The 16,361-nt window shown below is 40.5% G+C and overlaps 1 protein-coding gene across 1 annotated transcript in view; it reads left to right on the top strand.

Annotated features, from left to right (window-relative positions):
* LOC140154533 (E3 ubiquitin-protein ligase TRIP12-like) overlaps positions 1 to 16,005 on the top strand; it is a 59,063-nt gene extending 43,058 nt beyond the window's left edge. The window contains 6 exon segments of the mRNA XM_072177103.1: positions 4,776 to 4,940; positions 6,464 to 6,577; positions 7,072 to 7,166; positions 8,589 to 8,692; positions 9,495 to 9,620; positions 9,623 to 16,005. Coding sequence (XP_072033204.1) covers positions 4,776 to 4,940; positions 6,464 to 6,577; positions 7,072 to 7,166; positions 8,589 to 8,692; positions 9,495 to 9,620; positions 9,623 to 9,690 — 672 coding nt within the window. The 3' untranslated portion in view covers positions 9,691 to 16,005.
* Positions 16,006 to 16,361: the final 356 nt, after the last annotated feature.

The following is a 16,361-nucleotide window of genomic DNA, read 5'->3' as shown; positions in this document are numbered from 1 at the left end:
TGCGCATCAGTTGGGATATTCCCAGGTTCAGAGCACAATTATTAGATATTTCACAATACCAAAGGTGTATGACTGGTCTGTCTTTCCTTGTTAATAACAATTTATCTTTAAAAAAACTTAACTCAAAACCTATCTTTTAAAACTTTATCTTAATCTTAAAAAACTTACCTTGAAAAAACTGAAACTTTTATTTAGAAGTGAGAAATTAGAAATGAGGTTGATTTCAGGGAGCCAAGACTAAACCTAATTGTTGCCCATTGTGTATGTTTCACATGAATGCATATTGTTATGAATTCAGCAGAGAGATGAATAACAGTTTACTATAAACCACCCCTAACATGTCAAGTGCTGCAGGCCGAGTGCTAGTAGCGATATAAACCACCCCTAACATGTGAAGTGCTGCAGGCCGAGTGCTAGTAGCGATATAAACCACCCCTAACATGTCAAGTGCTGCAGGCCGAGTGCTAGTAGCGATATAAACCACCCCTAACATGTCAAGTGCTGCAGGCCGAGTGCTAGTAGCGATATAAACCACCCCTAACATGTCAAGTGCTGCAGGCCGAGTGCTAGTAGCGATATAAACCACCCCTAACATGTCAAGTGCTGCAGGCCGAGTGCTAGTAGCGATATAAACCACCCCTAACATGTCAAGTGCTGCAGGCCGAGTGCTAGTAGCGATATAAACCACCCCTAACATGTCAAGTGCTGCAGGCCGAGTGCTAGTAGCGATATAAACCACCCCTAACATGTCAAGTTCTGCAGGCCGAGTGCTAGTAGCGATATAAACCACCCCTAACATGTGAAGTTCTGCAGGCCGAGTGCTAGTAGCGATATAAACCACCTAACATGTGAAGTGCTGCAGGCCGAGTGCTAGTAGCGATATAAACCACCCCTAACATGTGAAGTGCTGCAGGCCGAGTGCTAGTAGCGATATAAACCACCCCTAACATGTCAAGTGCTGCAGGCCGAGTGCTAGTAGCGATATAAACCACCCCTAACATGTCAAGTGCTGCAGGCCGAGTGCTAGTAGCGATATAAACCACCCCTAACATGTCCAAGTGCTGCAGGCCGAGTGCTAGTAGCGATATAAACCACCCCTAACATGTCAAGTGCTGCAGGCCGAGTGCTAGTAGCGATATAAACCACCCCTAACATGTCAAGTGCTGCAGGCCGAGTGCTAGTAGCGATATAAACCACCCCTAACATGTCAAGAGCTGCAGGCCGAGTGCTAGTAGCGATATAAACCACCCCTAACATGTCAAGTGCTGCAGGCCGAGTGCTAGTAGCCATATAAACCACCCCTAACATGTCAAGTGCTGCAGGCCGAGTGCTAGTAGCGATATAAACCACCCCTAACATGTCAAGTGCTGCAGGCGAGTGCTAGTAGCGATATAAACCACCCCTAACATGTCAAGTGCTGCAGGCCGAGTGCTAGTAGCGATATAAACCACCCCTAACATGTCAAGTGCTGCAGGCCGAGTGCTAGTAGCGATATAAACCACCCCTAACATGTCAAGTGCTGCAGGCCGAGTGCTAGTAGCGATATAAACCACCCCTAACATGTCAAGTGCTGCAGGCCGAATGCTAGTAGCGATATAAACCACCCCTAACATGTCAAGTGCTGCAGGCCGAGTGCTAGTAGCGATATAAACCACCCCTAACATGTCAAGTGCTGCAGGCCGAGTGCTAGTAGCGATATAAACCACCCCTAACATGTCAAGTGCTGCAGGCCGAGTGCTAGTAGCGATATAAACCACCCCTAACATGTCAAGTGCTGCAGGCCGAGTGCTAGTAGCGATATAAACCACCCCTAACATGTGAAGTGCTGCAGGCCGAGTGCTAGTAGCGATATAAACCACCCCTAACATGTCAAGTGCTGCAGGCCGAGTGCTAGTAGCGATATAAACCACCCCTAACATGTCAAGTGCTGCAGGCCGAGTGCTAGTAGCGATATAAACCACCCCTAACATGTCAAGTGCTGCAGGCCGAGTGCTAGTAGCGATATAAACCACCCCTAACATGTCAAGTGCTGCAGGCCGAGTGCTAGTAGCGATATAAACCACCCCTAACATGTCAAGTGCTGCAGGCCGAGTGCTAGTAGCGATATAAACCACCCCTAACATGTCAAGTGCTGCAGGCCGAGTGCTAGTAGCGATATAAACCACCCCTAACATGTCAAGTGCTGCAGGCCGAGTGCTAGTAGCGATATAAACCACCCCTAACATGTCAAGTGCTGCAGGCCGAGTGCTAGTAGCGATATAAACCACCCCTAACATGTCAAGTGCTGCGGGCCGAGTGCTAGTAGCGATATAAACCACCCCTAACATGTCAAGTGCTGCAGGCCGAGTGCTAGTAGCGATATAAACCACCCCTAACATGTCAAGTTCTGCAGGCCGAGTGCTAGTAGCGATATAAACCACCCCTAACATGTGAAGTGCTGCAGGCCGAGTGCTAGTAGCGATATAAACCACCCCAAACATGTGAAGTGCTGCAGGCCGAGTGCTAGTAGCGATATAAACCACCCCTAACATGTGAAGTGCTGCAGGCCGAGTGCTAGTAGCGATATAAACCACCCCTAACATGTCAAGTGCTGCAGGCCGAGTGCTAGTAGCGATATAAACCACCCCTAACATGTCAAGTGCTGCAGGCCGAGTGCTAGTAGCGATATAAACCACCCCTAACATGTCAAGTGCTGCAGGCAGTGCTAGTAGCGATATAAACCACCCCTAACATGTCAAGTGCTGCAGGCCGAAAAGTGCTAGTAGCGATATAAACCACCCCTAACATGTCAAGTGCTGCAGGCCGAGTGCTAGTAGCGATATAAACCACCCCTAACATGTCAAGTGCTGCAGGCCGAGTGCTAGTAGCGATATAAACCACCCCTAACATGTCAAGTGCTGCAGGCCGAGTGCTAGTAGCGATATAAACCACCCCTAACTTGTGAAGTGCTGCAGGCCGAGTGCTAGTAGCGATATAAACCACCCCTAACATGTCAAGTGCTGCAGGCCGAGTGCTAGTAGCGATATAAACCACCCCTAACATGTCAAGTGCTGCAGGCCGAGTGCTAGTAGCGATATAAACCACCCCTAACATGTCAAGTGCTGCAGGCCGAGTGCTAGTAGCGATATAAACCACCCCTAACATGTCAAGTGCTGCAGGCCGAGTGCTAGTAGCGATATAAACCACCCCTAACATGTCAAGTGCTGCAGGCCGAGTGCTAGTAGCGATATAAACCACCCCTAACATGTCAAGTGCTGCAGGCCGAGTGCTAGTAGCGATATAAACCACCCTAACATGTCAAGTGCTGCAGGCCGAGGTGCTAGTAGCGATATAAACCACCCCTAACATGTCAAGTGCTGCAGGCCGAGTGCTAGTAGCGATATAAACCACCCTAACATGTCAAGTGCTGCAGGCCGAGCGCTAGTAGCGATATAAACCACCCCTAACATGTCAAGTGCTGCAGGCCGAGTGCTAGTAGCGATATAAACCACCCCTAACATGTCAAGTGCTGCAGGCCGAGTGCTAGTAGCGATATAAACCACCCCTAACATGTCAAGTGCTGCAGGCCGAGTGCTAGTAGCGATATATAAACCACCCCTAACATGTCAAGTGCTGCAGGCCGAGTGCTAGTAGCGATATAAACCACCCCTAACATGTCAAGTGCTGCAGGCCGAGTGCTAGTAGCGATATAAACCACCCCTAACATGTCAAGTGCTGCAGGCCGAGAGCTAGTAGCGATATAAACCACCCCTAACATGTCAAGTGCTGCAGGCCGAGTGCTAGTAGCGATATAAACCACCCCTAACATGTCAAGTGCTGCAGGCCGAGTGCTAGTAGCGATATAAACCACCCCTAACATGTCAAGTGCTGCAGGCCGAGTGCTAGTAGCGATATAAACCACCCCTAACATGTCAAGTGCTGCAGGCCGAGTGCTAGTAGCGATATAAACCACCCCTAACATGTCAAGTGCTGCAGGCCGAGTGCTAGTAGCGATATAAACCACCCCTAACATGTCAAGTGCTGCAGGCCGAGTGCTAGTAGCGATATAAACCACCCCTAACATGTCAAGTGCTGCAGGCCGAGTGCTAGTAGCGATATAAACCACCCCTAACATGTCAAGTGCTGCAGGCCGAGTGCTAGTAGCGATATAAACCACCCCTAACATGTCAAGTGCTGCAGGCCGAGTGCTAGTAGCGATATAAACCACCCCTAACATGTCAAGTGCTGCAGGCCGAGTGCTAGTAGCGATATAAACCACCCCTAACATGTCCAAGTGCTGCAGGCCGAGGTGCTAGTAGCGATATAAACCACCCCTAACATGTCAAGTGCTGCAGGCCGAGTGCTAGTAGCGATATAAACCACCCCTAACATGTCAAGTGCTGCAGGCCGAGTGCTAGTAGCGATATAAACCACCCCTAACATGTCAAGTGCTGCAGGCCGAGTGCTAGTAGCGATATAAACCACCCCTAACATGTCAAGTGCTGCAGGCCGAGTGCTAGTAGCGATATAAACCACCCCTAACATGTCAAGTGCTGCAGGCCGAGTGCTAGTAGCGATCAAACATTTGTATTGTTGTATTCCGTCAACAGAGAGCGATGTTACTGAATTTTCCCTGTGAAAAGACATTTTTGCCTTGAAAATGGTTTATACTAGGATTATATTTGGCAATATGCTTTGATTATAACGATATGTAACAAAAGTACCCAAATAAAAATGTGAACCATTATATTTTAGTTACTATATTTACACATGTGTGTATGTGCTTGTGATTACAGACACCAGCTAGCCTGCAGTTAGCCCTAGACAGCCTTACGATGGACGGTAGTTCAGTTGAAGACCTTGATTTAGATTTCACCTTGCCTGGGTATCCTCATATAGAACTCAAGAAAGGTGGCAAGGATGTAGCAGTGACAATACATAATTTAGAAGAGTATCTTCAGGTGAGTGACCTTCATTTAGATTTCACCTTGCCTTGGTATTCTCATATATAACTCAAGAAAGGTGGCAAGGATGTAGCAGTGACAATACATAATCTAGAAGAGTATCTTCAGGTGAGTGACCTTGATTTAGATTTCACCTTGCCTGGGTATCCTCATATAGAACTCAAGAAAGGTGGCAAGGATGTAGCAGTGACAATACATAATCTAGAATAGTATCTTCAGGTGAGTGACCTTGATTTAGATTTCACCTTGCCTGGGTATCCTCATATAGAACTCAAGAAAGGTGGCAAGGATGTAGCAGTGACAATACATAATCTAGAATAGTATCTTCAGGTGAGTGACCTTGATTTAGATTTCACCTTGCCTGGGTATCCTCATATAGAACTCAAGAAAGGTGGCAAGGATGTAGCAGTGACAATACATAATCTAGAATAGTATCTTCAGGTGAGTGACCTTGATTTAGATTTCACCTTGCCTGGGTATCCTCATATAGAAGTCAAGAAAGGTGGCAAGGATGTAGCAGTGACAATACATAATCTAGAAGAGTATCTTCAGGTGAGTGACCTTGATTTAGATTTCACCTTGCCTGGGTATCCTCATATAGAACTCAAGAAAGGTGGCAAGGATGTAGCAGTGACAATACATAATCTAGAAGAGTACATCCAGGTGAGTGAGTTGAGAGACAGAGAAATAGACTTGTTTTTGCAATTATTTCTTTCTTCTTACATCTTATGAATTAGAAGGAAAACAACTCATAAGATTCCACAGACACTTGAACCAGCATTCAAGAACTCTTCTTACACCTTTGTACTTGAGCCAAACATTGTTAATCGGTGATGAATCTACACTTTCAATAGCATATACACGAACGCAAGTTAACGGAAGCGGGTATACACGTTACGTTACGTGTGAGCGCATAAAATTTGTCATGACTGGAACTTGTGTGTTTATGTGTTTATAACAGCTAAAAATTGCTGTTTTATTCTTTAGTATTATTGCTGATATCAACAGAGAAATCGCAGATCTTCTTGTAAGGTTGAGTGGCAATGACTAACTGACATTCCTCTTGAAATAATCATGTGAATTAGATGATCTTTGTATTTGTTGTTGAAAGGGATTCAGTCATTGTTCATCGTGTCCAGCACATCTGCATGGTTTACCCTGCTTGGGAAGCTAAAGCTGCCCTCATGAACTAAGCCACACAAGTGACATGGACATATCGCTGTTAAACAGTGATGACCATCTTGCCAGAAGCATCACAAATTATTAATTCAAGTCCTACAATTTGTCTACTGTCATTAACATATAGACCAGACGGGTCACCTATATCATTCTTCTTTTCGGCGTAGTGGTAAAAGCCTAACAATTCCCGCCAATTACGAGCTGATCAAACTATAGGCCACCTTGCCATGTATAGTGATTAAATAAAGGTTCAAACCATGTAAATTCAGACTTGAATCACTCCAATTTCGCACTGCTTCCTTAACAGTTCATCAAGTTAATATGTTGTTTTGCATTTTCAGTTGGTGGTTCACTGGAGCCTAGTAGAAGGTGTGGGTCGCCAGTTTGAGGCATTGAAGGAAGGATTCAAATCCGTGTTCCCGTTGTCTAATCTGCACAGCTTTTATTCCGAAGAGGTAATTATCACAAACCAGTAACAGACAATTTTGGCTAATTATGTGTTAATGCCAAATTCTGAAAGGAAAGTCATTTTTGGGTTGAGGTTTTTTTGATGTATTAGAGTGACTTTCTGAGACAGGTGACCTGTTCAATTCTTTACAAATCAATGCTGTATTGATTGCAGATTTATTTGCTCCATTGCATTCGTGCACACTTTGGAATTTGTCTAGTGTGATGTCGCGAGGTGTCACCATAGCTGGAATGTATAATAACATGTGATACAAATGCTGAATAGTTTTTATTTTGCCTTGCTAGTCAATTGTGTTGCTAATCATACCTTTGCTATTCACAGTCAGCTCAAATTGTGTTGCTCAAAGAACTACATATCCAATCTGTAATGGAACTTGTAACACAACACATTTTATTGAAGCTTTTTTCAACTTACATTTACCCATAATTCATTGCCTGTGGTTATCAATTTTTGACATGTCATAATATATTCTTTGTACAGCTGGATCAGTTGTTCTGTGGCAATCATAGTGAACCATGGGATATCAAAGTGCTTATGGAATGTTGTAGACCAGACCATGGCTACACTCATGATAGGTAAGCATACTATGGAGGGTAGAGGGCCAGTAACACAATGCATGTACACTAAATATTGACTAAATTGGAGGCAAATGGGCTATTCCAGTTGATATCCATACACCCCCTATGTAAGGTATGACCTTAATCTCCCATCTAGAGTGTGCCTTTCAAATGGGGTTACCTTTATGGGTGAATCCATTTGAAAATTACACCCCCTGTGCGGCAGATCATGTGTTTAATAGGGGGTGTATGGATTTCAACTGGAATAGCACATTATAGAACATAATGAGCGTAAACTTGAATGAGGTTTTACCTTGTGTCAACAAAACACTCCTGAAAAGATATGTTATTTCAAAACTACTTGAGTGATAAAATTACACCTATGAATGAATATTTGTGACCCTTCGCCACAACTGAGCCCGGATGTCGCTAAACTTGATTTTGCGCTACAGTGAAAATTGGCTTGAAAGGTCATTCCGATGAAAAATTAGATTTTTAAAGATTTGAAATGATTAATATGTTTTCTTACACTAGTCCAAGTTTCATTGCAAAATATAGAGTAGAAACAAGTAAAAAACCTCATTTTCTGAAGCTTGTTGTTCTAAAAATATTCCTAAAATTGAGTAAAAAGTGTTTTAGAGCGTCGAAATAATCGTGAAATTTGTCCACTGCTACGAAAAATTCTCTCGTTTGAGTGCCGCCATGTTTGGTATTGCCGGAAAGCTGAACGACCATAACTTTACTTCTAGATATGCTATGAAGCTGGTTGAAGTGTATTTTAAAGCTTATGGTATGGCCTTTGCAAGTATGCCAAATATGCCAAAACCTCAAAATGGTCTAGGGGCAACATCCGGGCGCAGTTGTGGCGTGGGGTCACATATGTGACCAGCTCCAACAAAACCCGGAACAAGTCGCCAGGTATGTTTATGAGTTATAGGCCTTTAAAGATGGCATTCCTATAAAAAATTTTTTTTTGGAATTCTTAATTTCATGGTATTTGACCTTGGGACTGAGTTGACTTTCAAATCCTTAAAAGTACTTATTTAAAAGAGGTTTATTTAATCAGTAATTGACAGTTGTGTAAGGCAGGAAACTAATTAGCACATTACTCAGACTAGCAATTTGACAAAAATATCAAGGTATAATTTACAAAATTATCCATATCTTGAAAAGTATTGATGATATGTATATAATTTTAGTATCATTTTGAAGCTTATTGTCCCATGCTTACATTTTTATGTACATCATGAAATGTCAAAAATGTGACTTGTTCCTGGTTTTGTCGGAACAGGTCACATATATGACAAATTGCCTATAAAGATATGAACAAAATTAACCCATCTCTATAAGGCTGTAAGCAGTCTATTCAAACAGTGGCAACATGTTGGTCTTCTCACACAAGTAAATCTAATTGCTACCATGTGGTGTGTTTTTATTCAGTCGTTCTGTGAAGTACCTGTATGAAATCCTGGCCTCATACGATGGCCAACAGCAGCGACATTTCTTGCAGTTTGTGACGGGGAGTCCCAAGCTACCAGTAGGAGGTAAGCATGGAATACGTACAATAAGGACGTGGATGGATGCAGTATGTCAACATGCAACATCAATTTTCTGTGTTTGGGCTTTAAGGGGGTACTACACCGCTGCCCAATTTTGTGCCTATTTTTGCATTTTTTCTCAAAAATTAAAGTGTGTTAGCCGTTAGTGACAATTAAGATATGCTATAGTGGCAAGGACTACAACTACTGCACTGGAAATTTTATTTCAACACAGACAACGGTTATGGAGTTACAGTCAAAAATGAGGGAAAACCAATATTTGATCAATAAATCAATAACTGCTTGCCTTGAGTTTGCTGAATTTTCAGTGCAGTAGTTGTAGTCCTTGCCCCTATAACATACATATTTTAATTGTCACCAATGCCCTATAATTTTTGAGAAAAATGCAAAAATAGGCACAAAATTGGCCAGGGGTGTAGTACCTTAAGCCCATTCATCATCCTGAATGGCTTGTTTTTGTCATGTGTAAGAAATGTTAAGTGTGAATTTTTTTGTTTCTTGCAAGTAGTTAAATGAATATTATTGTATGTAATTCAAGAGCAGGGTTTTGTTTATTGCTCTTTGCTTGCGTACCCCTTTAAATCCAAAGTGCAAAAGTCCAATGCATTCAAATTTTTTTTCAATATTTTGGTTTAAACAAATTAAAATTAAAGGGAACATTAAATTGGCCAATATCTCCCCTACAAACGTGTGCTGCAAAATGAACATGTGCAACAGCCCTTAAGAAATTTATGTTGCCTTATCATTATGTCTTACTGATATCGAACTCTTTTTCTTCTTTATTCAGGTTTCCGAGCTCTAAGCCCGCCTCTAACCATAGTACGCAAAACCTTTGAAGCCAACGAATCAGCGGACACTTTTTTGCCTTCTGTTATGACATGTGTCAACTATTTGAAACTACCCGACTACTCCAACCGGAAATAATGGAAGAGAAACTGCATAAAGCAGCGCTGGAAGGCCAGTTGTCCTTCCACCTATCGTAAACCTAGTTAATCAGGATTGAACTTGGATGAGACATGCACTTAAACCTGATTAGATGTTAAGTGAACTGGTTTTAATATTACACATAAGGAACTTGTGTAAAAATGTGTTTGAAACTGTGATCTAGATACTGCAGACTCATTATGACTACAAATAGCGACGGATTTGTTTGATAGCGCCCATGTTGAAATGGCTCAGAGCTGCATAAACTTAAATAACATAACTCTGGTGAATGATGATATGATATATAACTTAGCTTCTAATTTATGCTGAACTTGGTTTTAATATGATGATGAACTAGATTTGCTTTTTTGATGTGCATGGGTTTTTGGGTTCAGACCTGCATGAACTGAACCAGTTAATGGTTTGACCCAATCTGTCGCAATGTAAGGACTACGTTTTGTGCGCCGTACATGATCAATACCCAGACTGATAATTTATGTGATAATTATTAAGCAGCGGGTGTTGATTTGCTTCACAAGACCAGTTGAAACTTCAAAATAGTAACCTGGTTCAAATGTAACTATCTCAAATGGCTTGGCAGAATCTGCGGTACAGGTATGATGGACAAAATGGAACGACTACTTGCTTTATAAAGTATTTTATTAAAAGGAAAGCCACCTGATGGTGGTTCTACGAGAAGTGTCGTAATTATGTGTACAACTGCTCTTCTATGTTACACATTTCAACGATACTTGGTAAATATGCAGGTAAAATACCTGCTGAAGATGGCATTGTTACATGTTTTATATAATACAACAAGTACCTTGTATACAACCCATGTCAACGTATGTATGTAGTGCGAGGGTGCGGGTGTGTGTGCATCGTGTGGTTTGGGTGGATACATGATCAACATTGGTCGAAGAAGGCAACCAAGCAGCTTCCTTATTTTGTTCATAATCATTATACAGTAGTTTGTACATTGTTCCATTTAGAGATTGTATGTAATGGCTTGAACCAAAGCTGTAAGGGAGCGGTCACTAGAAATAGAGCGATGTAATGAGGTAGAGAGGTTAGGGAGCAGAAGGATTATTTGTGGCATGCTCCTTAGCAAGAAGACGTTGCCAGACATGAGTGACGTTCCAAATACATGAAAGAGCCCATTGAAATGAAATGGTGATTACTTAGTCAAAACTATCTGAATTTACTCCATTTGGTAAAAACTTAATTACTTCTCAAAATAGCAAATAAGCAAAAATGTTACGATGTCTTTACAAATTTATTCATATCTTGAAGTGATTGCCACAAACATAATCTTGGTGTTATCATTATGGCTTATTTTCAGGCGTTTTCTTTACAATGTAAAATATTACTAGCTTCTGGGTTTTTGTCAGGGGAGGACACATTTTCATGAGTGTCGGTAATTGTAAATATGATGAAGTGCCGACGCGGGATAGGGAAAATTTGCCAAAGCAAAAGATATGAAAAGGTCATGATTTATGTCACTTTTCTTTACATGTGTGTATTTCTTGTGACAGCTCCCTTACATTTTCTGTAATCTTAGCACACTTAACTCGCAGCTTCTGCTACATAACCTATCTACCTGCTTCCTACATCTTCTAGATATGCTTTATTCAGGGTGATCAAATTTCACAGGAATTTAACAAAATATGTTTATGTTAAGACATAGTGTAAAAATGTATAGCAGAATGTCTATTCAGAAAATGGATAACAAATTTGGCTATATAACTGAATAAAGTGTGTGACATGCAGTTGTGTACGTACATTGTCAAGCCTCCACTTTCCTAACTTATTGTCACCAAGTGCCCCTACTTTTGGGTTATTCAAAGTGAAATCAATATGCCCCCTATGGAAGACATGACCTTAATCTTCTGCACAGGTAATGTGAATTTCAAATGGGGCTATCTGAATGGGAGATTCCGTTTGAAACGTACATCCTCTATGTGGGAGATTAAGGTCATTTCTTCCATAGGGGGTGTGTAGATTTTAACTGGAAGAGCCCTTGAAGTTGAGGTGCAATTTGGTTTGAAAATGGCAGTACGAAGTACGATAATTTTCATCGTTTAAAAAGTTGTATCATAACCTGCAAATTTTTGAATGCAAATTGCGATGTAAGAGTGCTTAATATGAGATCTGGTTGTATGTCAACTGAACATTTCTGAATTGAGATTGAAATGGACATATTTTGCTAGCTACATCTATAGGTGATTTTTAAACTGAATTTATAATGCAGCTGCAGTTTTATCAACAGCTATGGAAAACAGTATAAAGTGTAACCACTATCCAGTCTTATCTGGACTTGCAGTGTCAGCTGGATACTATACATCTGAAGGTTACAATGCCGTTGCTAGCAGTGAAAGATTGCTGTTTGGCTTGAAAGCATGATTTTACAGCAAGATCCATCTCACATGTCTCTTTCATTCATTTGTCTTTAGCAGTGGCGGCACCAGGGGGAGGGGGACAGGGCAACAAATGAAAATGTTGCATAAAATTATGAATGTTGGGCCCAAAAAGCAGACATTTCCCAGATTTTACATTTGACTGCAGGAGTCGAAGCCCAAGACTGAGGGCGTGCCCATAGACTGATAAACTCCAAAGTCCAGCATCTGTTAATGAGGGCCAATTGTTACACGAAGAGTGCGCACAAAAAGGCCACACCCACTCTGAAAAAAACCATCACAGGCGTAGCCTTATCATCTTTTTCATTAATGCATGTAGGTATTGTAAAACAGTAATAAACCCTTTATACAGCTATATGGTAGACACGCAACGCCGTGTGTAACTTGTTAGACGAATAGTACGATCTGCTCTCATGAACATGTGAGATTCTCATTGCATAGAAAGCATGGGGATCGTTAGTGTGCTATGGGGTGCCACCACTGATGCATAGTATTATAAATATGGACTGTTCCATTTGAAATCCATACACTCCCTATGGAAGACATGACCATAATCCTCCCACACAGGGGGGTGTGAATATCAAACGGGGTTACCTGAAGGGGGGACTATCGAAATCTACACCCTGCATTGGAGATGGAGGTCATGTCTTCCATAGGTGTAGTGAAATCAAATGGAGCTGCCCAATTCGGCTTCAAGGGTGACTTTGCTGACCACATGTGTACCCTTCAATTGAATGTGTGATATCAATTTGGATCTATTAGCCAAACATAACTGATTTCAATTGTCGAAGTGTGATTTTAATATTTGGTTAATCTTTGGTATGTGTGTTGTGAACAAGCTTTGTGTTATAACGTGGCGTATGTTAATTTCGTGTTAATTTAGTATTAATGTGGTATCCATTCATTTTTATGCTTGATTCAAAATGTTCCTGTTTCAACATCAGTATTGGGTGTCCGTGCCTATACTATGATCAGCTCCTAGCGAGAATTATTTTGTTACTGTGCGAGTCAATTAAGTCTCAACTTATGCCTGTGTAAATTCACAAAAGCGTGTGTCAGTTGCACAAAGTGCAGTTCAGCGAGATGCTGTGCCAGCTGTGTATACGCCATTCTATATCAATCCACAATGTTATGACTCCCGCCTATTATGAGCTGATCAGAGTGTAGTCCTGGTCAGCACGGCTGAAAGGGGGAAGGGCCATCTATTGATACGTCAGATGTATTGCTATGTCCTCTTGTACAGCATAGCTATAGGCCCCCATTTTGTATTTAACGCCTTTTCAACTTCAAAGTAATACTTATATTTGATATAAATAACTTGCGGACATGTATGTTGTCAGTTGAAGCATTAATTGTAGCAGTAACATCAAAATTTAAATTTTTATTATTAAAAAAAATGGTCAGGTGTCCATAAGAAGACCACTAAGTGATACGTGATAGACCACACACATCCATGCCCACCACCCCACCCCTACCCCTACTGAACTGAAGTTTTGAATTTTGTGTGGCCTGCAAGACTTGAAGGAAAATTTTGATAAATCGTCAGAATGTCTTCATTCAGAAGGTTGCCCTCTCCTGCTTGAAAACCAATCATTTTGTCATGGACCTTGGATCTTTTCTGGCAACAGATAATCCAAAATTAAATAGCAACTGCACCTGTCACTCTGGCTCTACTATAGGTAATATTTGTGCAACTTTCACAAATATTTGGCAGTGTTGTTGTTGTTTATTGTTTGTTTGTTTGTTTGTATCATCCAGAACTCAGCGAGCTCAATCAGAGATTCTAAATATGTACATTTATAATGGGTATATTGGCTTGTAGTTCAAGAGATATGATATCGATATATTTTACAAAAAGCACCAAACCTCTAGTTCATATATCAGTATAACTAGGCAACAAGATGAGATCCATAGAGAGCAGACCTTGCCCTGTGTATAATCAAAACCACCAATCCATATTGGTGTGTTATGTATGGAGACCAAAAAGCCTGATATCGAATGACGATTTGCCTTGAGTGCTACAAAGGTTTGCTTGCATAGCACTTAGTGAGCATTATCTGCATGATGCCTTTCAAATCAAATTTACCGGGCATATGTATATTCCTGAGGTACATTATTGCACCCTCCATGAACGACACACATATATGGCCAAGTCGTTTCTTAGGTCTGTATGGTATACGGCATCATATCTGAAAATGATAGTCTTCACCAGTTCCACCAGTGGTGGGTTGTGTTTAATAATTAGAGGTCAATTATCTTTGATTTCAACACCTATAATAAAACATACACCAAAAATTTCGATGTCAAATCAACCAAAGCTGCATGCCTGAATAGAGTTATGATAATCCTGGAGTACACAAATAAGGATATTGCTAATTCAATGATTATGCTACTTTATTCACAATATAGTGTAAAAATGTGTTAATTAGCATATGTGCCTATTAACAAGTTGCTCGGACAAGAACAAAATTTTAGATTAGTTTGTTAACTTTTCAATTTCTTTCCTTTTAATTTACAAATAAATGTAACACGGATATTGGTAAATTAATAGGAAAAAATGACAAAGATTAACAAACTACCGTAAAATTCGTTCTGAGCAACTCGTTAATAGTCACATATGCTTATTAACAGATTTTTATGGTATAGTGATATTAGGGTTATTATTCATTGTTGTGTTGACCAATTAATAGACACCGCTTATAGATTTTGTAAAAGAAGGACCCCAAATGTAGAGCTAAGTAATTGCCTTAATAATTTGTAAATTGCTTGGTTTGATTGAAAACATTTTTGTTTCCGCTGTAAATGATCCTTTGTTAGACAAGAGATTGAGCAGGATGCAATAGTTTTGCCTTGTAGAAAGATAATGTTAAATGAAAGGATGGGTTGATTTAAATGCCAAGGCGTGATGTAACTTACAGGCAGTTTGCAGTCTATATTACCAGGACATGGTTGTGCTTTAATATTCCCAAGATGCAAATGAGATACCAGAATAGATTGGTCATGCACTACTGGTAACTGGCAAGGAAAAAATATGCAGAATCATAGGGCTATTTCAGTTGAAATCCACACACTCCAGACCATCCAGACGTGCTCCCACACAGGGACACAGAATATGTAATTCAAAGTGAGTTTCCTAAATGGGTGATAAAATATGCAACCCCATATGGGGTGTATAGACTTCAACTGGAATAGTATCTCCACACCATCCAGACATGACATTAATCTCCCACACAGGGACACAGAATATGTATTTCAAAGTGAGTTTCCTAAATGGGTGATAAAATATGCAACCCCATATGGGGTGTATAGACTTCAACTGGAATATTATCTCATTTGCATAATTGTGATAGCCCTATAATCCACGATGACAATGTTCAAAAGCAATATACTTTATTTGGCAGGCAGTACTGTTTTTATATTTTGTTTGTTATTTCAAAATTCAGTTGGCAGCATCTTAACTTTATCATATTACACCGATCAAAGAGGTCAACTGTTTTTATAAGGCTGTGAACTCTAACTTGTATATTTGCTGTCAAACATCAACCCTTGTACTCAAGTGTTCAAATACGCACTAAAACACAACATTCTGTTCTTAGTCTGTATTTTATATGACGTTTGTTCTTTAGTATATGTTAATATTTAAGTTCACACACAATAAATAACGCAATGCTGAACATACAAATGCTAGTATTGTATCAAAACATTATATGGGCGATTATAAACAAAATGTAGATACAACAATTCAACATAGCGTGTTACTTCATCGTTATAATACTGGCATGTACACAATGCCAATTGTATCTACCTACATAGATTCATTTTCTGTTCATTTACGTAAGTTACTATTATATATTTGTGTATCATAAGATGATCATTTCATGTTGTTCTTTTGTTGTCAAAGAAAAAATGGCCTGATTGGCTCTGATTGGGCAATAAAGAAATTGTTCACCAGACAAATCATGTTGTTTAGTTATTGCTGTTGTTGTCAGTTTGTCATCTTTACTCCCATTCCAAACAGATCTAGATCATTTAGACTAGGTGGTCATAGTTCAAATGACATTTAATATGGACTGAGCTACTTGGGATTAAACAAAACAGGATTTGTCTCTGGTTTTTTGTCTAAAAATAATTGAAAAATTATTTGGACAGTTTTTATCAACAAAAACCGCATCTCCGGTGAGTGAGACCAAGGGGCTTAGCCTGATCGCTAATAATAGCCTCCTCCCCAGGACGCCAAATTTTAACGGAAGTAGTATAAATTTTGGTACCAGAAGAAAGTTCATATTTTTCTCATTGATCCTGTGAAATTTGAG

Source organism: Amphiura filiformis, chromosome 6 (genome assembly GCF_039555335.1).
Source record: "Amphiura filiformis chromosome 6, Afil_fr2py, whole genome shotgun sequence".
Lineage (NCBI taxonomy): Eukaryota > Metazoa > Echinodermata > Ophiuroidea > Amphilepidida > Amphiuridae > Amphiura > Amphiura filiformis.
Note: the sequence above shows the minus strand (reverse complement) of the source record. Positions and strands in the feature narration are given on the sequence as shown.